This window comes from Geotrypetes seraphini, chromosome 13 (genome assembly GCF_902459505.1).
Source record: "Geotrypetes seraphini chromosome 13, aGeoSer1.1, whole genome shotgun sequence".
Taxonomy (NCBI): Eukaryota; Metazoa; Chordata; class Amphibia; order Gymnophiona; family Dermophiidae; genus Geotrypetes; species Geotrypetes seraphini.
This window is the reverse complement of record NC_047096.1, coordinates 29,083,827-29,109,504: the sequence shown is the minus strand read 5'-3', so window position 1 is coordinate 29,109,504 and position 25,678 is coordinate 29,083,827. Positions and strand designations below refer to the sequence as shown.

General features: G+C 43.5%; 1 protein-coding gene across 6 annotated transcripts in view; it reads right to left on the bottom strand.

Annotated features, from left to right (window-relative positions):
- LOC117347368 (NXPE family member 1-like) overlaps positions 1 to 25,678 on the bottom strand; it is a 74,327-nt gene that overhangs the window by 35,914 nt on the left and 12,735 nt on the right. For 2 of the 6 annotated variants that reach the window (XM_033918194.1, XM_033918198.1), the window contains exon 2: positions 2,598 to 2,699. In XM_033918194.1, coding sequence (XP_033774085.1) covers positions 2,598 to 2,678 — 81 coding nt within the window. In that variant the 5' untranslated portion in view covers positions 2,679 to 2,699. Of the gene's footprint in view, positions 1 to 2,088; positions 2,155 to 2,597; positions 3,896 to 9,740; positions 9,758 to 15,747; positions 15,858 to 25,678 lie in introns of those variants that run through there. The other 4 variants (XM_033918197.1, XM_033918199.1, XM_033918200.1 and 1 more) reach the window with 4 other exon arrangements.

Here is a 25,678-nt window from a genome sequence, read left to right as displayed (position 1 = left end):
AGATAGCCGGCCGAATGCTATTTAACCAGGCAAAAGCCAATCCAGGCTTGTTAAACAACACTGAATATTGTGGATTAGAAATGTAAGTTCATAAAAGACACTTAATTTAGGCAACCAGTTATGGAATGAGGGAGTGTATGCCTTATTGGGGATCAATATTCAAAGTGATTTAAATGGCCATAAACATGTCCTAGCTATTTAAATCACTTGTCTGTGGCTAACTGGATATACAGTACTCCCCTGATATTTGCGGGGGTTCCATTCCAGGAACCCCCACCAATGTTGAAAAACCACGAATACAGTTTTTAGCGGGGGAGACGGGAGAGGGCAGCCGAAGAGGCAGGCGAGAGCAGCCAGAGAATCGGCGAGTGAAGGAAATCACTCGCGGTATGCTCCGACCGCCTCTTCCTGTACTAAAGTTGGGCCTCACCCATCAGGAGCTGCGTGTCAAAGCAGCTCCTGATTGGTGAGGCCCGACTTTAGTGCAGGAAGAGGCGGTCGGAGCATACTGCGAGTGATTTCCTCCACTCGCCGGTGCTCCGGCTGCCCTCTCCTGCCTGGTTGGAAAATACCGCGAATGACCGGGACCGCGAATCGCCGACCGCAAATTCACGGGGGAGCACTGTACTGTATTCGGTGGCCCTTAATTGGATACTACTGTTGGAAGTGCCTGGCTAGCACCTAAGCCCAAACCAGATACTTTATGGGTGTTCTGGGGATAGAGTTGGAACTTAGCTGATTAAATGACAATATTCAGCCCTTAACTGGCTAAGATAATTGCATAAATACTGTAAGACCTCATACAACACAGTCTTATCTTTACGTAGTTCATCATTTTCAATTAAGGGCTGAATATTGCACTTAACTGGCCATGTTTTAGCTGGCCACATTTGCTCAGATAGTCAGTGCCATTGCCCAGACATGGTCCAGCATTGAATATCCAGTAAAAAAAAACAAAAAAAAAAAAAAGCTGGCTGCAGTTAGCAAAACAATGAATGCCACCAGCTGAATATCAACCCCATTGCCCCATTGTTTTCATTCTTTTGCTTTTAAATTAACCAAATTCTGGAATGCTTTACTGCTTATATTAAGAAGTTTAGGTTCTTTTGCTTTATACCGGAAAGTTCTGAAAACTTTTTTGTTTGCTAAACATTTTGGAAATTAACTATTTCAGTCTACTTTTCCTTGTCAAGTTTATGTATTATATATTACGTATTAAATTATTGTTAACCGAGTCGAGCTCCTCTTATTTGATGACTCGGTCTATAAAACTAAGTTTTAGGTGAGTTTATTATTTTCCTGGGCAGGACTCAAGAATTGGGTATATTTTTTACAAACTACTATGAAAAAGATCTGCTCTCTTCTGCTAATCAGGGGGAAAAACTGAATTAAATACGCCTACGTATAATACAAGTGGAGAAAATGCCAAACTGTCAGCACAAATTCTTAAACAAGTACAGTGGTTAAACTGCAGTCATAGGTCAGAAAAAAAGCCTCCACTTAGTATAGGCGGCATTCAGATCCACCCAGAATAACAGGTTGCAGCAAATGTGATAAATCCATATGGACCCCTAAAACACAGCCACTCAAAACTTGGCAGCAGTCAAGAAAAAATTCAGTTTAACAGCCACTTAACTCATGCTGACCACTTCGGTGCTGTGTCTAAGATAGGTCCCAAATATAGAAGTCAAATCCCTCAAATCTGACTGCAGTTTAACCACTGTACTTGCCGACAGTTTGGTTGGCTCTCTTGGGTGTTAACGCGGTCCTTTTCTCCACTTATATTTTATATAGGCGCATGTAATTCGTTTTTTCCCCCTGATTAGCAGAAGAAAGCAGATCTTTTTCATAGAAGTTGATTTTTTTTTCTGTTCTTCTCTTTTTGGTATGTCTTGCTATATTTATACAAACCAAGATTGTGAGCCCGCCGGGACAGATAGGGAAAATGCTTCAGTACCTGATTGTAAAAACCGCTTAGATAACCTTGATAGGCGGTATATAAAATCCTAATAAAATATTAGTTTCCCCCTGGTGATTCTTCCAGAGACAGTTCAAGTTTCAAGTTTATTCATGGCTTGATATACTGACCATCACATGGTCCAGAGACAGTGCACAGAATATTCAACCAGCCATCAGGGTCCCTTTATAATTGTTCTGTGTGATTGGGAAGAAAATGGTAGAGGAAATGATGATATTTTAGCCACAGATATTAATAATAATTAAATATCCTCCTCTTTTATTAAGGTGCGCTAGCCGATTTAGCGCCTAGATTTAGCGCCATAGACTATAATGGATGCGTTAGCATTTAGCGTGTGCTAAATTGGCTAGCACGTCTTAGTACTAAAGGAGTGGAGGAGTGGCCTGGTGGCTAGAGCTACTACCTCAGCACCCTGAAGTTGTAGGTTTAATCCCAGCACCGCTCCTTGTAACTCTGAGCAAGTCATTTAACCCTTCATTGATTACGAGCTTGCTAAGACAGATAGAGAAACCCTTAGAGCACCTGATCACCACTCACTGTAAACCACTTAGATATACCGTATATGCAGTGTATAAAAATGACGGTACATTCACATGAGAAAAAAAAAATTTGCTAATACCTTTCCAAAGCTCCAATAGAAAAAGAAGCTTATAAACATAGACGTCAATAGCACCACAGGAAATAAAGTTTTATGCTTCATAGTGAATGAGTGTCATAGGTCCTGCAGGAGATAAAAGACATGATAGGCAACAATAGTTAATGCTTGTAGTAGGTACCTGTGCTATGATTCACTGAGGCCAACAAACCTATACTTCTCTTAAGTTTCTGCCGTTGGCAACATGATTGTTGCAGTTGTCTGAATCTTGCCACGTCTGCATAATGGAAACAACATTTTCTGCCTCAATTTCCCGCCAAAATCTCCCACTTTCCTGAGGAAACCACCCACTTCATACTTTAACTAATCAGGTTTGAGATCTCACTATATAAAAGACAAACTGCAGACTTCACAGCATACCCTGAAAAAAGCCACAGCATGATGGCTGAAATATTAGTTCCCCTTACTCAAATGTGGCATGACCCAGACAGCCGTAACAATCTATCCTGTACTTCACCTTTGGTCCAAGACACCATGAAAAAAGGGATCAGACTAGTGCACAATCAACAACCGACTCAAATACACAGCACAAAGGCCTGAAAAACTGGGATTGAGATATTCTTTATTCAAAAAGATCTGATGTAGACCATTGAGGATTCAGGAATGTGGTTTGTGTTTGCAATTGCGATTGATTTTTTACACATTCGGGTTGGTCTTTATTTAGGACTTTGTTACCTTTAAAATTTTGGAAGTACGTTTCCTTCCTTTGGAGATGTTGATGGATCCCTCAGCAATAGGCCCTTTTTGGATGTTACTCTGTACCATCTCTGAGACCTAAGGGTATGTCTGCCTTTGTGGTTAGAACTGTGCTGTTTGGTAAAAAAGCTATTTTGAAAGTCTGGATACACCCTGATCCGACTACATATGCTCACTGGAAATCCCTGATTGTTCAAGCATCTTTGGAGCGGCGCAGCTTTCACGACATAGATTCTTTACAAGGACAAAGAGTTACATAAATTTGGGAGCCTCTTTGGTTGAAGCTAACAACCACAGAAACATGGAAACATAATGGCAGATAAACGCCAAATGGCCCATCTAGCCTGCCCATCCCTATGCTGGTAGTATATTTGATGTTTACGCCGAGTTTTGTTAGATTCGTTTCCTAGAACTCATGTTATGGGAGATGAAGATAAAGTGCACAAAGAATTTTATTGCATTATAACATTAAAAAGAGTTAAAATAATAAATATGGTTAAAAATTTAATTTACTTGTAAAATCCCTATTGGCTAGTATTTACAAACTAAAGTGCAAAACATCTATCTATACATAAAGCTTAGCATATGCTAACACACATTAGCATTCAGCTAAGTACCATGTGGCCCACAGCTACATAAGAACATAAGAAATGCCTTCACCGAATCAGACCATCTAGTCTGGCAACCCGCACATGCAGAGGCCAATCTAGGTGTTCCCCAGTGAATACCTAGGTGTTCCCTGATGAAGACCTTTTTACCCGTATCCCTCAATGTGATTTGCAAGGAGGTGTGCATCCAACTTGCACTTGAATCCTATAATGGAGGTTTCCGTCACAACCTCCTCCGGGAGAGCATCCCAAGCGTCCACCACTCGCTGTGTGAAACAGAACTTCATGACATTTGTCCTGGGTCTGTCACCCCCTCAATTTCAGTCCATGACCTCTCGTCCGAGTCACATTTGACAACGTGAATAACGATGCTTCTTGCTCTATTTTGTCGAATCCTTTTAGTATTTTAAAAGTCTCTATCATATCCCCTCTCAGTCTTCTCTTCTCAAGGGTGAACAAGCTCAGTTTTCTGAGACGTTCTTTGTAGCTCAAATTTCCCATACCTTTTACTAGCTTCGTGGTTCGCCTCTGCACCTTCTCCAGCAGGGTTATATCCTTCTTTAGGTAAGGAGACCAGTGTTGGATACAGTACTCCAGGTGTGGTCTGACCATTGCTCTGTAAAGTGGCATTATGACGTCCGCCGATCTACTCGCGATACCCTTCTTTATCATGCCCAACATCCTGTTGGCTTTCTTTGCCGCCACTGCGCATTGTGCCGACGGCTTCAGGGTCCTGTCTATCAGTACCCCCAGGTCCCTTTCTTGTTTGCTCTTGCCCAATGTCACACCATGTCACACCTAACATTTTATATTCATGTTCCTTGTTTTTCGTGCCCAGGTGCATCACTTTGCATTTGTCTATATTAAACTTCATCTGCCATTTTTCAGCCCATTTCCCTAGCTGGTTCAAATCTCTCTGGAATTCTTCGCTGTCCATTTGTGACCCAGCTGACCGACATAGTTTTGTGTCATCTGCAAACTTGATTACATTACTTGTCGTTTCCTCTTCCAGATCATTTATGAATATATTGAATAAGATTGGCCCAAGAACCGAGCCCTGGGGCACACCGCTTGTCACCCCTTCCCAGTCTGAGAACTTCCCATTTATGCTTACCCTCTGCAATCTATTCTCCAGTCAATTGCCTATCCATCTTAGTATATCCCCTTCAATTCCATGGCTTTGTAGTTTCCTCAGAAGCCTAGCGTGTGGTACCTTGTCGAATGCCTTCTGGAAGTCCAAGTATATTATATTCACCGGGTCTCCGCTATCGATTTGTTTGTACACCTTCTCAAAAAATTGAAGTAAATTCGTCAGACATGACTTCCCCTTCCTGAAGCCATGTTGACTAGCTCTCATCAGGTCGTGATTTTCCAGGTGTTGCACTATGCTATCCTTGATTAATGCTTCAACCATCTTCCCAGGAACTGACGTAAGACTCACGGGTCTATAGTTGCCTGGCTCTCTTCTCGATCCTTTTTTGAAGATTGGAATGACATTCGCTATCTTCCAGTCGTCTGGTATTCGCCTGGTTCTAATTGACAAATTAGCAAGGGATTGTAATAGCTCTCCGATTTCTTCTTTAAGTTCCTGTAGCACTCTCGGGTGAATTCCATCCGATCCAGAGGACTTGTCATTTCTTAGTCTGTCGATCTGATAGTATATCATGTCCAAGTCCACATTCACTGTGGTGAGGCTATCCTCAACTGTTCCGTTGAATACTTTCCCTAGTTCGGGCATTGATGCAGTGTCCTCTTTGGTAAAGACAGACGCAAAGAATGAATTTAGCCTATCTGCAATCTGTTTGTCTTCCTTGATGCACGCTCTTCTTCCTTGGTCATCGAGAGGGCCCACTGCCTCCTTTGCTGGTTTTTTCCCTTTTATGTATCTAAAAAAGGGCTTGAAGTTTTTGGCTTCTTGCGCTATCTTTTCCTCATAGACCTTTTTGGCGTCTCTTACCTCCTTGTGGCATTTCTTCTGGTATAAAGAGGGGCAAGATTTAGCACACACTATTTTTCTATACAGAGTTTCCTTTGCAACATTATACTGCATGTACCTTAAAGTTTGTTATACTGTATATGTCTGCTTAAAACTTCTTCAGAAAGGGTTCAGGCCAAAGCAAGAGCCACAAAGAAGGCAGCTTGTTTATTAAAATCAAGTCTGGCTTGTGCAACTGGAAGAACAGAGAGCAAATCAAATAGGCGATTCATCAAATGCCAATAAAAACTTGAAAATGCTTACAAAGAAATGGAAGGCAATGGGTGAGTGCAGAAAGGCCAAGCATATACATATAGAAACATAGTAAATGACAGCATATAAAGAACTGTATAGTCCATCTAGTTTGTCCAGTGGTTAGAATTGTATAGTCCATCTAGTTTGTCCAGTGGTTAGAATTGTGCCTGCTGCTCCATGCAGGTTACACCTCTTTATACCTTATTTAAATTATGAAATTTATAGAATACAGATAGAATGGGATACTGGGCGAGGATAAGAATCTTAAAGCAAACACAAAAGGTCACAAGAAGCCAGTGGTTGTTAGAAAGCAGATGCATTGGGGGAAGAAATGACATTACCCACCTGGGCAGATGTGAACTAATGGTGCTCCAACTCTAGACCCAGCAAAGTGTCTTTAAAAGTGGCAGTATTGTACTACATTGAAGTGGAGTGTCCCAGAGCACAGTCTGAGAGCAGGGACTGGACAGTGAAATGGCAAACGACTGGAGGAAAGTGATGGATCTGCACAAATCTGCTTTTGAAGGTCAGGAGAGCAGTAAAATAGCTATGACTGTGGAGGCATCACATCTTAGCTCTGGTGGGAAAGAGGCTCAATATGTGAAGGAGGCACTGATGAAGACGTGGGACCCCAGCAAGCAGCAAATATATTCAGCAGTGATTTGGAGATATAACTGCACTAAGAACTGACATCATGGGGAAGGTAGGATAGCTTAAAGAAGAGGACGTGTATATAAATCAGTAAGCAGTTTGATGAAACTAATTTTGTTGGGGGAGCAAACAGAGGAAATGGGAGTGGTGTAGGTCCAGTTATAGAAGCTGTTTAAAGATGACAAACCACAAGATAAATTTGCATGCATGATTATGAACTGAGGGAGATATTGTTATTTACTATGAATAAAAAACAGATTTTTAATTGGGAAAATCAGGATGTGGTATTACTCCCAGACTTGGCAGCAATTACTTTTCATAGAAAAAAAAAAAGGAGATCTTTTAAGGAAATCAGAGAAAGTTAAGAAATATAGTGTAAGTACTGAGTCTCTGTAACACTGGATGATGTAATGAGTCAATTTGATAAACTGAACAATAGCAAATCACCTGGACCAGAAGGTATACATCCCAGAGTGTTGGTAGAATTGAAAAATGAATTTGCATAGCTATTATTAGTAATTTATAATTTTTCTTTAAAATCCGGCATCATGCCAGAAGACTGGAGGGTGGCCAAAGTGACGTCGATTTTTAAAAAGGGTTCCAGAGGTGATCTGGAAAATTATACACTGGTGAGTCTGATGTCAGTGCTGGGCAAAATGGTAGAGACTATTATAAAGAACAAAATGACAGAACATATATATACCAGTTCACACACAGATGGTATAGTCAAAATATATATAAGGGCATAATCAAAAAATACATTTAAGTCCGTTTTGGGCCTAAGTTGCTAGTCGCCCAAAGTCGGACATATAAAAAGTCTAAAATATTACTTTTTTTTTCGAGAATCAGCTACTTCTATGTCCAGCTGTTTGATCATCCAGACCGCTAAGTCGTCCATCTTTATACCCCATTTTCGAACCAAAAATTCGTCCAAGTCAAAAACGCTTAGAACAAGACATTTTAGACGTGGGCGGGGTCAGCAAAGTAATGGACTGGACACCCAGACATGGCAACAAGGTAGTGGGGCACCTTACAGGGCACTGCTGCAAACTTCACAAAAAGAATACCACATAAACATCTCACCACAACTCCCTTATAGGTCATGGTGAGCCCCCCCAAACACCCCCAAAACCTGCTAGACCCACATATCTACCACCCCAATAGCCCTATATGGCAATACAATAGGGTTTTGGGGGGTGCACATGTTTCACCATGAATGCAGTGGTTAGAGTGGCTTAAGGGCCTGGATCCTCCTCTCTATGGTTCACTAGCCCACCCCCCAGCCTACTTAAGCCCTCTGTGTAGCTCTGCTAGGCTTTCCTGATGTCAGGTGCTGATGTTCTGCAGGCAAATATGTACGTTTTTATTTCAATTTTTATGGTATTGGGGAGTGGTCAGTGATCACCAGGGCAGTGTGGGGGGTCTGTACTTTGTGTCTGCAGTGGTTATCTGGTCACTTTGGATACCTTCTGGGAACATAGACCTTTTTTAGATCGCCTAACTCACAACGTACAAGTTCCATCTAAGCAGTCTCAAACTTTCGGTTATACTTGCAGTACGACCAAGTCTAGGTCAGCCCATGTCCCACCCAAATCCTGCCCTCACCACTCCTCCTAAAATGCTACTTTCAGCTCTGGGCTTACAGCGGCACTGAAAAGGCCTAAGCTGTTTTTAAATATGTCTAAAACCCTTTTCGATTATCGGCACTTGGATGACCTCTCTTTTTGATCGTCCAAGTGCCGATTTAGGCAGGATTTTAGACGTATTTCCGTTTCGATTATGAGCCCTATAGCATATACTTGGGGACAATAATATGGCAAGAAATAACTTTATATCTTTTTAAGATAAGGGTTCTTAGTGTAAGTTATGGTTTTTGTTAAATTTTGGTTGTAAGGGACATTGTTGTGATTGCTCCGTAGGAGAGGATCCTTGAAAAAGCCACAGGCAAAAATGTTGGATTAAACCTCCCGGACTGTGCTGAAAATCTTTAAAAATAAATACATTTTTACAAAAAACCTGTAACTGAAGGGATGATAAGAAAATTAAAGTTTAAAATATTGGGACCGATGACAATTTGACACATAAAGCTTTACTGCCATGAGCTTGTGTGAGCAGTGAGTGGTATCGCTGAGGTCAGTGAGAAGAATGAACTTGAGGGTTTTGGAATATTTGCTAGAACATATACATAAGCATGGCTTAATGAGAGAAAGCCAACATGGATTTAGGGCTCCTTTTATGAAGCCGCGTTAGCTTTATTTTTAGCGCGTGCTAACCCCCGCACTAGCTGAAAAACTACCGCCTGCTCAAGAGGAGGCGGTAGCGGCTAGCGTGGTCGGCAAATTAGCGCACGCTATTACGTATGTTAAACCGCTAACGCAGCTTCGTAACAGGAGCCCTTAGTCAAGGGAAATCTTGTCTCACCAATCTACTGCATTTCTTTGAAGGGGTGAATTAACATGTGAATAAAGCTGAGCCGATTGATATTGTGTTTTTGGATTTTCAAAAGGCATTTGACAAAATACCTCATGAAAGACTTCTGAGGAAATTAGAAAGTCATGGGATAGGAGGTAATGTCCTATTAAGGATTAAGAACTGGTAGAAAGACTGAAAACAAAGAGTAGGTTTAAATGGTCAATATTCTCAATGGAGAAGGGTAAATAGTGGGGTTCTCACAAAATATCTTTCTCACAAAAAACTTTAAAGAAATTTTAAACAGAATCACTCGGGAATGTTGCTCTGCTATGAGAAACTCCTAAATGCTTAATGTATTTTCATTAGCTTTGAAAGGGGAGGAGCCTCAGATCCCCGTGCGTTGTGAAACTTCAAGAGAATTTACCTCACCAACTCATCTCCCCCTCCTGCCCTCCATAGAAATAGATCTTAGTCAATGGATAGTGCTGAAAAAAAATCAAAAAGACTTACCTGAAGCTTCAAGGCAGGGCAGGGTTCATTGAAAACTGAGTGTTAAATGCAGGTAATTATCTCTCCTGCTGGTCCCTTCGCCTGCCCTGAAGCTTGTCACACCCCCAGTACCGGGTAGTCAGAATGGCTACTGGGTGGTGTGCAAAACACAGTCACTGGTGTGCCTTCACGGGTTGAAGGGCCTGCTGGTGGTAATATGAGGAGTAAAATAAAGTTCAGAACAGCCTGGTTCTCCTCAGAATAATAAGTCTTTAATGCCTAACACAGCTTCCTTCAGCCAGGTGGCTAATGCTTCAAAGGTTAAGGCAAAAACAAAAGAAACAAATGCAAACAGGACTTAGTCCTGCATGAGACTGCACTCTGCCTTTCTTCAGGTAAGTATAACAGTCCTTAGTCAGCTTGTTCCCAAAAGGAAAAGAACAAATGCAAAAACAGGAGCTGATAAACTAGCACAGTCTTTGTAGCAGTCAATCATAAAAGTTCATTGCTCTCACTAAAGCACACTGCAGTTGCCCAGCTGCAATCAGGCCTTTCCAACCAGCTTCAGTAACTGGTGGAGATGGGGAATTGCTGAATCCACAATCAATGCTGCCAATACTGGCCCCATAATCCCAGCCCAAGGATCTTCTGTGGATTCTCCCCACAATTCCCACTAATGCTCAGTGTCACAGTTCTTCAAACAGAGGAAAAGAAAGACAAAAACATACTTCCTCTGAAAGATTGCACAGTCCCTCAGCAGTGAGCTTGGTAAAGATCACTCTCCCAGCACAAGTCTCAGCATTAAAAAACAAACACAGTCAGCAAAAAAAGCCAAAATCAAACTTAGCTTTGTTCCATAAGCAACTCCTCAGGTACCAGGCAAGTGTCCATATCTTCCTCTGCCTGGGAGCAGACCGGCTGGTTCACCAGAGGACACCAGAAGCTTCTAAGTCTTCCATTTCAATCTCATTTCCTGGCCATAAGTCTCCTTCCACTGCTGGATCTAGACTGCCTCTGTCAAGCTTGCTCTGCTGAATTTTACTAGACCTTAGAAAGCCACGTCCTAACCTGAGTGGGGGATGGGCTGGCTTTTGCAGGTGAGTGCTAGCATGATTAGGAGTCTGCCTGCTAGGGTGCATTTTGCTAGAAGCTGCTCTAGGCTTAGAAAAGTTAATAAACTCATTCTGCCTCCCCTCCTCCCAGGGCTCCTGCTCTTGGGTGCTCTCATAAGGGCTAGAGACTTGCTGTCTGCTGTTGGAAGGGCTGCTACATTGATAAGCCCTCCTAAAGATTAGGGTTTTTTTGTCCTTTTCCTGACACAAACCTAATTCCAGTGCCGGGTTTGTGACAAGCTTAAGTTAAGTCTTTTTGATTTTTTTCAGCACTATCCATTGACTGTCCATTGTTTAAGATGTAATGTAATGTAATGTAATTTATTTCTTATATACCGCTACATCCGTTAGGTTCTAAGCGGTTTGAAGAAAATATACATTAAGATTATAAATGAGAAGTAAGAAGGTACTTAAAAAATTCCCTTACTGTCCCGAAGGCTCACAATCTAACTAAAGTACCTGGAAATTAATAAAGAAGAGAAAATAAAGATGGTTGAAAAAAGAAAAATTCTATGTGAATTTATAGGATGGAAATTAAACTGACAGTGAAGAACTGTATGAAAAATACATATGGAATTCAGTTAGAGAGGGTAGGTTACAATCTATTTATGGTATTTGTTTAATTGGAAGGTGTTAAGGTGGGTAATTTGGGGAAGGTTATCTGAAGGTAGGTGAATCTTCTGGAGGTAAAAGAGGAGGGGTTAAGATATTTGGATGAATTTTTTGAAAAGCAGGGTTTTGATTTCTTTTCTGAATGTTTTGAAGTTGTCTGATATTGTCATAAGATTGGAGATGGAATGGTTGATTTTTGCTGCTTGTGTTGCTAGAAGGTTGTCAAACATTTTCTTGCGTTGTGTGCCTTTGAGTGGGGGGAAGGCGAAAGGGTTCGATGTTCTTCTGTGTCTTGAGGTGGAGATTTGGTTTAAGCGGTTATTTAGATAGGAGGGGGAAGAGCCGTGTAATGCTTTGAATATCAGGCAGTAGAATTTGAATTGGATTCGTGCTTGTATGGGTAGCCAGTGAGAGTCTAAGAAGGCAGTTGTTATGTGATCATATTTTTTGAGTGAGTAGATCAATCTGAGGGCGGTGTTTTGTATGGTCTGGAGTTGTTTTATCATAGTGGCTGGACAAGGAAGATATAGGGAGTTGCAATAATCCAGCAGACCTAAGACTAGGGATTGGACGATTAGTCTAAATTGTGCTTGGTCAAAGAATTTTCTGATTTTACGGAGATTTCTCATGGTTAGAAAAGCTTTTTGGGTTGTTTTGTTGATCTGGGGCTGCATTGTGCAACATCTGTCTATCGTAACTCCTAGGAGTTTTAGTTCGGGTTGTATTGGGTATTTGGTATTTTTGATTTTCAGTTCAGTGATGGTAGGAGTTTGGGCTTTTTCGAGCAAAAGGAATTTTGTTTTTTCAGAATTTAGTTTTAGTTTGTGATCCATCATCCATTTTTCTACTGTGTCTAAGGTTGTTTCTAGCTTTGTTGTGGTGGTGGTCTCTGATGGGTCGAATGGGAGGATTATGGTGATGTCATCAGCATAGCTGAAAGATGTGACATCTAGGGTATCTAAAGTGGCTCCTAGGGAGGAGATAAAGAGGTTGAAGAGCGTAGGTGAGAGAGGTGATCCTTGTGGAACTCCGCAGGGATTTGTCCATGGTTCTGATTTGATATCATTGTATTTTACCCTGTAGGTTCTAGATTTGAGGAACCCCTGAAACCATTTGTAGACCTTGCCTGAGATTCCTATGGCGTCGAGAATTTGTAGTAATAAGGTGTGGTCAACTAGGTCAAATGCTGCGGAGAGGTCTAATTGTATTAATATCATTTTTTTTTCCTTTACTGATGTGTTGTCGGGCTGTATCTAGTACCGGTAATGTGACAAGTAGTGTTTCTGTACTATGGTTAGTTCGGAATCCTGATTGTGAGGGGTGGAGTAGGTTATGTTTTTCCAGATATTCGGTGAGGTATTGTGCCACTAGGCCTTCTATTATTTTAACGTACAATGGTATTGAAGCGATAGGTCTGTAGTTGGAGGGGCTATCTATTGGGCCTTTGTGATCCTTTATGATCTGTTTCTATGAAGGGAGGAGGGGGAGATGAGCCGGTGAGGTAAATTCCCTTTCTAGTGTGGTTGTTGAAGTTTCACAACTCACGGGGCTCTGAGGCTCCTCCCCTTTCAAAACTAATGGAAATATAGTACATTAAGCAGTTAGGAGTTTCTCATAGCAGAACAACACTCCCGAGTGATTCTGTTTAAAATTTCTTTAAAGTTTTTTGTGAGAAAGGTATTTTGTGAGATTATTTGGTTCTTTCTCAAATCCTGTATATATTTTTGGTTAAATAGTGGGGTTCCCCAAGGGTCTGTGCTGGGACCAGTAAGTGCATGGAGAACATGGAATTTAACAAACAGTATATAATAATAATAATAACTTTATTCTTCTATACCGCCACAATCTTGCGATTTCTAGGCAGTTTACAATCAAGAGTGCTGGACATTCAGCGAAATACAATAAGTAGATATTCAGAGGAAATACAGAGATCAGAGACCTCAGGAGGCAATAGTATAGAAATACAATTTGCTGAGTGAAAATGTAATATGTACATTTTAGTAGGTAATGTCCGACAGGACCTGTTGGGGATAAATAGCAACATAAAGTTACAATAAGATGAAGATAACAGATTATATTTATAACAGTGCTGTAAGTTCAGGTGGAATAGGGAGGGGGGAGGGAGAGCGGGTCAATTGTTTAGGTATTTCTGGAACAGGTATGTTTTTAGGCGTTTCCTGAATTCCCCGTATGTAGTGGGCGAAAGCAGTTGGTCTAGGTCTTTGCCCCATAGGACTGCTTGGTGAGAGAGAAGGTGTTCGTGGTGTTTTTTCATTTTGCAGCCTCTAACTGGAAAGGAAATGAGTTTTGGGTGTGTGTTTCTCTTGAGTTTGTTATTAGAAAATGCGAAAAGGTCCATTATGTACTTGGGGGTCAGGCCGTATAGTACTTTGAAGCAGAGGCAGGCAAATTTAAACCTTACTCGGGCTTCCGTTGGTAGCCAGTGCAGCTGCCGATAGTAGGGTGTCACGTGGTCGAATTTCTTCAGCCCGAAGATAAGTCTGACCGCAGCATTTTGCATTATTTGGAGACGTCTCATATTCTTTTGTGAGATTGCTAGATAGGCGATGTTGCAGAGTCAAGCTGACTCAGTATGAGGGATTGCACTAGGATTCTGAATGTTGATATATCGAAGTATGATTTAATGGTTCTGAGTTTCCAGAGAGTAAGGAAACCTTTTCTGAATAGGGAATCCACTTGTTCCTTCATTGTTAGGCATTGGTCTAGAATAACACCTAGTATTTTCATGGTGGGCTGAATAGGGTAGTTGAGTTTATTGATGCATAGTGGGGTTTTATTGTCAAGCGGGTGAGGGGAGGCAACGAAGAATTTTGTTTTTTCTGGGTTGAGCTTGAGCTTGAAATCTGTCATCCATTGTTCCATCTCATTTATGGCATTGGATGCCTTGGGAATGGTTTCCGAGATGGAGTTGGCGAATGGGATGATGATCGTAAAGTCATCTGCGTAGCTGAATAGTTTTATTCCTAGTTGGGTTAGTTTCACACCTAATGAGGACATGTAGATATTGAAAAGCAGTGGGGAAAGCGGTGACCCTTGTGGCACTCCGGATGAGTTGCTCCAGGTGTTGGAGTGTTCGTTGTTAAAGCGTACCTGGTATGAACGGGATGTGAGGAAGCCACGAAACCAGTTTAGTACCTCAGCTCTGATACCAATGGCGTCTAAGCATTGCATCATTTTCTCATGGTCTACCAAGTCGAATGCAAAGCTCATGTCGAATTGCATGATCAGGGCGTTGAGGCCCTTACTAAATAATAGGCGCAGATAGTCTAGGATGGCAGCGATTACTGTCTCCGTACTGAATAGGGTTCTAAAGCCGGATTGAGTTTCATGCAGGAGAGAAAATTGATTAAGGTAGTCCACTAGTTGGGTGTGTACTAGTCCTTCCATGATTTTTACAATGAATGGGATAGATGCTATTGGTCTGTAGTTTGTTATTAGCGCTGAGGATTCTTTTCTATTTTTTGGGATGGGGGTTATTATTATGTGGCCGTTGTTAGTGAGGAAAGTCCCATTTTTTAGGTTGTGGGTTAGGTAGTGTAATAGTGATATTTTGAATTCTGGTGGTGCCGCTTTCATAATCTTCGGAGGGCACGTACCTAGGATGCTGTGAGATTTAGAGTATTTGTTGTAGAGTTTGGTGTAGGTATTCCATTCTGGATCTAGAAAGGAACTCCAGATCATGTCTGTAGGTATTTCATTGTCATGTGAGTTAGCTATTTGGTAGTTGCTAGGGATACAGACCTCTGCTTTTTAATATATTTAATATATTTATCAATGGGAATAACTAGTGAGATAATTAAATTTACTGATGACACAAAGTTATTAAATCGCAAGAAGATTGTAAAAAATTGCAAGAGGACCTTGTGAGACTTGGCATATCACCCCTAGCCACCTCTTCTCCAAGCTGAAGAGCCCTAGTCGTTTTAGCCTTTCATAGGGAAGTCATTCCATCCCTTTTATCATTTTTGTCGCCCTTCTCTTTTTTGAGATATAGTGGCCAGAACTGCACATAGTATTCGAGGTGCGGCCGTACCATAGAGCGATACAAGGGCATTATAACATTTTCATCTCTGTTTTCCATTCCTTTCCTGATAATTCCTAACATTCTATTTGCTTTCTTACCAGTAGCCGCACATTGAGCTGAGGGTTTAAACGTATCCTCAACAATCCTTCAGTCTGTTCCAGTATGGCAATTCTTATCTTCTTATTTGGGCTCGTATTTACAGTGGTCAGTAACCATAAGAGTCTAACTGGTGGAGGAAGCATAGGGGGTGGCGCAATACCTGGGCCTGGTGGAACTGGAGGAAGAGAGCTGCACCAGAGATGCCAACATGGAGCAAGAGGAGATTGGAATAAGGTTTCTAAAGGCTGGAGGGAACAGCATGAGCTCTGGGAGCTGCAAAGGAAGACACATCTGAATATGAAGCTGTTTTTCTTTTTCTCTGTTTGCTGCAGAGTTGGTGCCTCAAACCTAAAGTTTTTCAGTCAATCAGACTACTGCTGGTAGCACTTTTTCACAGTGTGTTTGGGACTATGCTGTTTGAATGAGGGTATATGATTGCAGATCACTTTACTGTATGAATGGGTACGGGCAGGGCCGGATTAACTCTATATTAGGCCCTAGGCAAGCATATATTTAGGGCCCCCTTACCAGGATCTCGCTCCTCCACCATTATTTCACCTCTCCAGAAGTAGCTGGAAGTTCAGAGCTTAGCTGTGAGTGAGCATGGAGACTATACAAACACATGCTTTGCATGGAGAAGCTTAATAGGTGAAGCTGGAGAAACTCAGGCCCCAATGCATAAAAGGTTTCTATGCCAGTAAGACTCATTAAAGCAGTCTTTACTAGCATGGAAACCCTCCTGCCAATGCTCAAAAGGGTTCTCCATGGCTGCTATTGATTAAGGTTACCAGATGTCCGGGAAAACCCGGACAGGCCCTCTTTTTAGAGGACTGTTCAGGTTCCCAGATAGACTTTCCAAAACCTGGCAGTTGGTCCGGGTTTTGGAAAGCCCTAAGCTCCGGCCGCGTATGGCAGGCCTTCAACAAGCATGTGCGGATGATGTCACATGCATCTGCGCGTGCTGGATGCCCTCCCCTGGAAGTCAGGAAAAAGAGAGATGTGCTTTTTGGGGGCGGGGCTGGAGGCTGAATGGGGCAGGGCCAGGCGTCCAGCTTTTTCCATCAGCAAATATGCTATCCCTATTGATCCTCATAGCAGGAGCTCATTAGTATTTAAACAAACTCTTTTTTCAACACACATATGGGAACACCCCCTAGCATCAAATAATCTGTGCCAAAATTTTCCGGCAGCTTTGGAGTTGCTGCTAGCTACTGTGTGTGTGTATTCTGTGAGCACACAACACACACAACAGCTGAGCCCATTAAAATAAAACCAAAAAAGTCCTTTGCAGCTGAGCCAACCAAAAAGTCTCCCTCCTGGAGCTGGTTATCTTGGCAGCTCTGCAGCAGTGGGCTGCGAATCAGGGAAGCAGGTCAAGTCATTTTCACTCTCCATTGCCTCTGCTATAAATCAGAGATCCCAAGGGTGGGCTGCTCTAGAGCGGTGTTCTTCAACCTTTTTACACCTAAGGACCGGCAGAAATAAAATAATTATTTGGTGAACCGGCATTGGTCTGTGGACTGGCGGTTGAAGAACACTGAGCTAAATTGAGGGCCATCTGGAAACCTTCCCTCTGATGTTACGACATCAGAGAGAAGGCTTCCAGTTCAGGTGCAGGACGTGCGTAGGAGCCGCTGCCCGTTGCTTTGTGCACTGAGTCAGTGAGGAAGAGGGAGCCGGCCTGAAGATAACGCTGCATCAATCGCACCGCGAACCAGCGGTTGAAGAACACTGTTTTGGGCCTGATGCCCTAACACGCCTTCATAAAAGGAGCCCTAAGTATGGGCACAGGTACCAATGAACCTCTTCACTCCAGTCCAGATTTTCAAAGAGAAGCTTTGTTTATGAGACTGCCCTCTCTCGAGAGACACAGAAGCATACCCAAGTGTATGCACTCTCTAGCTCTCTTTTCTAGTGCTGTCCTTCAGGCAGAACTCCCAACCGCCCCACCATCATGTAAATTCTGGTATTTGCTCCACATTTCCCCCCCCCCCCAGTCCCTTTCTTCAGTCCTAATGCTTTTCGACAACCCCCAAACCCACTCACTGCTATAGTTCCTCTGGCTCTCTCCAAAGGCCCTGCACAATGCACTGCTTCTCCCAAAGCTCCCTCTCCTTCCTGTGACTAGAGCAGCCTTCCCATTGGCTGGAGCTACCACAGACTCTGCAGTGGAAGGGGGGGGGGAGGGGGGAGCATGGAGAGCTGTAGAGGGCTAAACTCTGAAAAATATCCACACACACTTAGCCATCCTTCTGTCTTTGAGCAGGTAAGTTACATCTTTTAAGAATCCTGAAAAAAATCACAGAAATTCCAAACAGTTTATAATCCTAGCTTCCTGAATCCAGAGCACAGTTGATAATCCCCCCCTTAAACTTTTGGGCCCGATTCACTTGCCTAGTTTGCCTATGTCCTAATCTCATTCTAGCTATTCCGTTTCCCAAACCATCGACTCTTGGTCGACTGTCGGCTTTCCCCTTCTTCCTAGATTAAAAACTTCTCAATTTCTCACTTGATGTTGCTTGCAAGTAGCCTCGTTCCGTCTCCGCTGAGGTGGAGTCCATCCTTCCTGTATAGCTTGCTGTTCCCCTAGAACGTCGTCCAGTTGCGCACAAAGTTAACATTTCAGTGTTAACCACTTAGCTTCTACACCAAGCGGAGACCGATGATATAGAAGCTAAGTGGTTAACACTGAAATCAACCATACATGAAGCAACTAGCCACTTCATAAAATCAGTAAATAAACAGCAAAGAAACAATAAACCCCAATGGTTCACCGCGGAGATCTCGCACCTCATTAAGGAGAAGAAAAAAGCGTTTTTCTCCTACAAGTGCACGGAGAAAAGAGAGGCAAAAATAGAATATAGGACCAGGTCTACAGCGGTCAAAATAGCAGTTAGGGAGGCAAAATTTCGAGTGGAAGAAATTTTGGCAAAAAAACATTAAAAAGGGGGACAAATCCTTCTTCAGGTATATTAGTGACAGAAAAAGGAACACAGGCGGGATAGTACGCCTTAGAAGACCGGACGGAAGTTACGTGGAAGCAGATTCCGATAAAGCCGAACTACTGAATGAATACTTCTGCTCAGTCTTCACCTGTGAGGCACCGCAGTTGAAGGCAACACAAAGCACAGAAGACCCGTTTCAGAATTTTGAGTTCACACCAGGTGAAGTTTACAGTGAACTGGCAAGACTCAAGGTGAACAAAGCCATGGGACCAGACAATTTGCACCCAAGAGTGCTCAGAGAATTGAGCGATGTCCTGGCGAAACCGTTGGCTGAGCTATTCAATCTCTCCCTAAGTAAGGGGAAAGTTCCCCTGGACTGGAAATTATTAGCTAATGTCGTTCCTCTGCATAAAAAGGGTTGCAGGGCAGAGGCTGCGAATTATAGACCGATGAGTCTCACATCAATAGTGTGCAAACTCATGGAAACACTAATTAAAAGCAAATTGGACACAATCTTGAATGAAGGGAATCTTCGGGATCCCAGTCAGCATGGATTCACCAAGGGTAGGTCCTGCCAATCCAATCTCATCAGCTTCTTTGACTGGGTAACAAGAAAGTTGGACTTGGGAGAGTTTTTGGACGTCGTGTACCTGGACTTCAGTAAAGCTTTTGACAGTGTCCCACACCGCAGGCTGCTAAGCAAGATGGAATCGATGGGGTTAGGAGAGACACTAACTGCGTGGGTCAATGATTGGCTGAGTGGCAGACTTCAGAGGGTGGTGGTTAATGGTACCCTCTCTAAAACATCGGAGGTAACCAGTGGAGTGCCGCAGGGCTCGGTCCTGGGTCCACTCCTTTTCAACATATTCATAGGGGATCTGACTCAAGGGCTTCAAGGTATAATAACACTATTCGCCGATGACGCCAAACTATGTAATATAGTAAGTGAATGCAGTTTACAGAATTATATGGCGCAGGACCTGCTTACATTGGAAAGTTGGTCCTCAACCTGGCAGCTAGGCTTCAATGCTAAGAAATGTAAGGTCATGCACCTCAGAAGCGGAAATCCATCCATTCTCTTGAACGGAGAAACTTTAACTAGGACTTCAGCAGAACGAGATTTAGGAGTAATCATCAGTGCAGACATGAAAACTGCCAATCAAGTGGAGAAGGCTTCATCTAAGGCAAGGCAGCTATTGGGTTGTATCAATAGAAGTTTCGTCAGCCGAAAGCCTGAAGTCATAATGCCGTTGTACAGGGCCATGGTGAGACCTCATCTGGAGTACTGTGTGCAATTCTGGAGGCCACATTACAGTAAAGATGTGCGCAGAATTGAATCGGTTCAACGGACGGCCACCAGGATGATCTCGGGGCTCAAGGGTCTCTCGTACGAAGAGAGACTGAACAAATTGCAGCTCTACACTCTTGAGGAAAGTAGGGAGAGGGGAGACATGATCGAAACATTTAAGTACCTCACGGGACGTGTCGAAGTGGAAGATGATATTTTCTTTCTCAAGGGACCCTCGGCCACAAGAGGGCACCCGCTCAAACTCAGGGGCGGAAAATTTCATGGCGACACCAGAAAGTATTTCTTCACAGAGAGAGTGGTTGATCATTGGAACAAGCTTCCAGTGCAGGTGATCGAGGCAGACAGCGTGCCAGACTTTAAGAATAAATGGGATACCCATGTGGGATCCCTACGAGGGTCAAGATAAGGAAATTGGGTCATTAGGGCATAGACAGGGGGTGGGTAAGCATAGTGGGCAGACTTGATGAGCTGTAGCCCTTTTCTGCCGTCATCTTCTATGTTTCTATGTTTCTATGAAGTGGAATTCTTCCTCACACCAGTGCCTCACCCATGCGTTGACTGCAGCTCCGTCTGCCTCTTCCCATCGGCCCTGGGTACTGGCAAGATCTCCGAGAACGCTACCCTCGGTGTTCTGGTCTTCAGCTTCCTTCCTAACATCCGGAATTGGTCCTTCAGTGCTTCCCTTGGGCTTGTCCCAGCCATGTCAAAGCTTCTCTGCTCCACATTGTCCTGCCATTCTCAAGCATGATCTTTCTTGTTATCAAAGGGATATTCAACTCTTCCTGGGATTGAGGCACTAACCTGGTGTGCCATCCTACAACAGGGCTTGTCACAAGGGGAAACACTGCCTTTTTTTGTTGGGGGGGGGGCACAGTGCTGACGGTATTTTTTTAACAGTTATTAAAAACAAAACAAAAAATAATGTCCAATCATCCGGCTCCGGCATTTTGATTATCCAGACTGCTTTCTGCTGAGGTTTGTCCTGATAATTGGCATTAAGAACATAAGATTTGCCACTGCTGGGTCAGACCAGTGGTCCATCGTGCCCAGCAGTCCGCTCACGTGGCGGCCCTTAGGTCAAAGACCAGTGCCCTCTTTGAGTCTAGCCTTACCTGCGTATGTTCTGTTCCAGTAGGAACTTATCCAACCTTGTCTTGAATCCCTGAAGGGTGCTTTCCCCTATAACAGTGTTTCCGCTATTTTGTTTCTCAGTTCCTTTATTACCCTTGGGTGGATGCCATCCGGGCCCGGTGATTTGTCGCTAGATAGACTGAAGAGCGACAAATCACCGGGCCCGGACAGCATCCACCCAAGGGTAATAAAGGAACTGAGAAATGAAATAGCGGAAACACTTTGTCAAATATGTAATCTATCCTTGAAAACTGGGGAGATCCCAGAGGACTGGAAAATAGCAAATGTCACGCCCATCTTTAAGAAGGGATCAAGGGAAGATCCAGGAAACAACAGGCCGGTGAGCTTGACCTCAGTCCCGGGAAAGATGATGGAAACACTGGTCAAGGACATAATCTGCGAGCACATAGAAAAAAATGGACAACTGAAGGCGAGCCAGCACGGCTTCTGCAAGGGTAGGTCGTGCCTCACGAACTTACTGTACTTCTTTGAGGGAATAAACAGCCAGATTGTCAAGGGGGAAGCCATAGACATAATTTACCTTGACTTCCAAAAAGCCTTCGACAAGGTACCTCACGAAAGGCTGCTTAAGAAGCTGTGGAATCACGGGGTACAAGGGGATGTACACACACTGGCTGGCGGGCAGAAAACAGAGGGTTGGAGTAAAAGGGCATTACTCAGACTGGCAATGGGTCACGAGCTGAGTTCCTCAAGGATCGGTGTTGGGACCACTCCTGTTCAATATATTTATCAACGCCTGGAGACGGGGACGAAATGTGAGGTCATTAAATTTGCTGATGACACCAAACTCTGTAGCAGGGTCAAAACCAAGGAGGATTGTGAAGACCTGCAGAGGGACCTGACGAGACTAGAGGAGTGGGCAAAAAAGTGGCAAATGAGTTTCAACATAGATAAATGCAAGGTCATGCATGTAGGGAAAAAGAACCCGATGTTCAGCTACAAAATGGGGTGAATATTGCTAGGGGTGAGCAACCTTGAAAGAGACCTGGGGGTGATGGTGGACACAACATTGAAACCATCGGCGCAGTGTGCGACAGCCTCAAAGAAAGCAAACAGAATGCTGGGCATCATCAAAAAGGTATCACAACCAGGACGAAAGAAGTCATCATGCCGCTGTATCGTGCAATGGTGTGCCCGCACCGGGAGTACTGTGTCCAGTTCTGGTCGCCGTACCTCAAGAAAGACATGGCAGTACTCGAGGGAGTCCAGAGAAGAGCGACAAAACTGATAAGAGGTATGGAAAATTTTTCATACACTGACAGATTAAAAATGCTGGGGCTGTTCTCCCTGGAGAAGAGGAGACTTAGAGGGGACATGATAGAAACCTTCAAAATCCTGAACGGCATAGAGAAAGTGGATAAGGACAGATTCTTCAAACTGTGGGGAACCACAAGCACTAGGGGTCACTCGGAGAAATTAAAAGGGGACAGGTTTAGAACAAATGCTAGGAGGTTCTTTTTTACCCAGAGGGTGGTAGATGCATGGAACGCTCTTCCAGAGGTTGTGATAGGCCAGACCACAGTACAGGGGTTCAAGGCAGGTTTGGATAGGTTCCTAAAGGATAAAGGGATTGAGGGGTACAGATAGAAGCAGAGGTAGGATATAAAAATGGTCAAATCACTTCACAGGTCAAAGGACCTGGTGGGCCACCGCGGGAGTGGACCGCTGGGCGGGATGGACCTCTGGTCTGACCCAGTGGAGGCAACTTCTTATGTTCTTATGTTCTTACAGCCTCAGGAAGAGCGTTCCAGATTTCTACCACTCTCTGGGTGAAGAAGAACTTCCTTATGTTTGTACGTTTGTATGGAATCTTTTCCCTTCTAACTTTAGCGAGTGCCCTCTAGTTCTCTTCACCTAGGAGAGGGTGAACTATCTCTCTTTCTCTACTAAGTCAATGCCCTTCTGCACATGTAGCTCTCCACATGGTAGCACGTTTCCTCTGACGCGATCGCAATGTGCACTTATTTCAGACAGAACTGGTTGTACCAAATAAAGCTATAAATACAAAAAAATAATTGGCTTTGGGAGTTTTCCTTTAAACACCCCATGCTCTATAATTAAAAAATGCCTCTTCCTCACACAACTCCACCTCTTGCCTTCTTTGCTCAGGAACGGTTGAGCTTTCTCCATCTCCTTTAGTGCCTGACTGAACTTTCTAGGGGCTTTCAAGGGGCTTCTTCATAATCCACCTAAAAAATAACAAATTGGTCTCTGTACTTTTTCCAGCTGGTACTAAATATGCATGCTGCTACTAAATGCTGGTACAGCTGGCCTTAATCTTCAACTAGAGATAAAAGAAGGATAAATGAGCTGGTCATGTGTAGGGTTACCAGATTTTCCATCTGTAAAATCCGGACCCCCTAGACCCCCCCAGGCCCGCCCAGTTCCACCCATCCCTGCCCTGTCACGCAACGGTTCGGCCCCGTCATGCCCACGATCCCACTCCAGCCCTGCCCCCCGCTGCCTGTTGTCATCAGGCAGCACGGATGAGACACAATGATGTCACCACGTCGTATCTGCACATGCGCGGATGCCCTCCTGCACGAAAGAAAGCTTTTCAAAACCCAGACAAAAGGAGGACATATCTGGGGAAATCCAGATGTTTGCTAACCCTAGTCATGTGCTTTCTGCCACTTTGAATAGTCAAGTAAATTTTTGTGAAGTGGGACTCCAGCTGATGCTACACAGAAAATCTCCTTGTGGGGTAAAGATAGACCTGGGAGCCAAGAGTTCAGCTCTCCAAGGGATAGACGCTTTGCTATTTTGCAAGTTATTATACATAGTCCACATATCCACAGTTCTAAGTAGGGTAAAAAAAATCCCAATACTACATTAAACATACGTAAAACATCTTAGACTTATTGTAACAGCAAGAGTAAAGAAACAATACTGTCTCAAACTCTTCAGAATACCTATGAAAGTCAGCTTTCTCATCACAATAATAGTTAAGTGCCAAACACTAGACAAAACAAAATCTTTACCTGCTTTCTAAAATTAGAATAATTAATATAGGGACTTTGGATCATCTGCTATATTTTTGTCCGTTTATATTTATATTTTGGAAGTCAATTTGGGAACAAATAAATTTAGTTTTGGATTCAAACGTTCCACTATCATATGAGGCTATAATTTGTGGAACGATATTACATGTGAAACCCACTCTAGATAAATATAAGAGTCATCTATTTATGATCATGACAGGTATAGCCATTCAATTGATAACGAGTAACTGGAAGAACCATGACAGAATAAGTTATACTTTTTGGTGGGTGAACATGTGTACCACTTAGAGATATGAAAGAATTAATGCAGAGTGTAGGGGATTTAGTGGTGTATTTAATAAAGTTTGGAGCCCATTGACTAAATTTGTAAAATTATAATAATGTATATTTATCTTATCTTTCCTTTTGTTCATTCACCTTTACACATCCATGGGGAGTGGTGGGTTGAAGGGAGGGGAATAAATATTGATGGTGACATTTGGGTAACTTTATTCTTCATTTATCAATATAATAAAACCGTAGGCGGCGCATGCGCACTTTTATCGGCATGCTTCCATGATCCGTAGGTCCGTGGCCGCCAAAAGTGCAGCTTGCCCCGCTCTTACTATGGCCCCACGCGCAGCTGAGAAATTTTACAACGCGCCACTCCCTGCTCTCCTGCAATGCCATTTTCGGCACTGCGGTTTCCCTAGATAGGGGAAGCCGAACAGCTCACTCCTGGCTCATGGTCCTGCCGCTGCTGCCGCTCCTGTTCACAGCAGCCTGCACGTCGCCGACTCCACCCCCCCTCCCACAACAACCGCTACCGCTCATGTTCAAAGCGGCCTGCAGAGGTTCGCGGCCAGCTGTAGCTCTCCACATGGTAGCACGTTCCCTCTGACGCGATTGCGTCAGAGGGAACATGGTACTGAGGTGGACAGCGGCCTGTGAGGTTCGCTACAGGCGGCTGCGAACCTCAGCAGGCCGTTTTAAATAAGAGTGGCAGCGGTGGCAGGAACCATGGATGGAGGGAGGGGAAAAGGAAAAAGAAGGGCCATGGAGCAGGCAGGAAAGGGGGCTGTTTTGGTGGGAGGGTTGTTCTGAGTGCAGACAGCATGGAGCAGATAGGCATTGCAGAATAGGGGGAGAGGGAAAGGGGGCTGCTTTGGGGGGAGGGGTGTGCTGGGGCAGACAGAAATCAGGTGGGGGAGGAACAGAAAGGGGCCACGGAGCAGGTAGCCATTGCAGAACAGGGGGAGAGGGAAAGGGGGTTGTTAAAAAAAATCATGGCAGTGGGGGCGTGGCTATGCAGTGAGATAGGAGGTCATGTTTCTCCTGAGCTCCGCAGTTTTTCACACCCTTACTAACCTTTCGGCACTAAATACGGCAACAATTTTCTGTATACTTGTTACCCATTTTTGACTTCTACTCTTATGGACAAGTTTGTGCAAAAAAATGCTTCTGAAATGTTGGTAAAGGCTGGGGAAAAAGAGCGGGATAGAGCTAAGATTGTTACAGTCAGCAATGGAAAAATGGCGGCGGGTGCCGAGGAACCTGACACAGTGAGTGATAACCTTTTGCAAAAGCTCATGGAAGCGTAGGTGGCAGCTTTTAGCTCATGACTAGATAAGGTTAATTAAAATCTTACCAGGTTATTCACCTTAGTCACAGAATTTAATACTCGAGTCTCTGAAATTAAGCAGA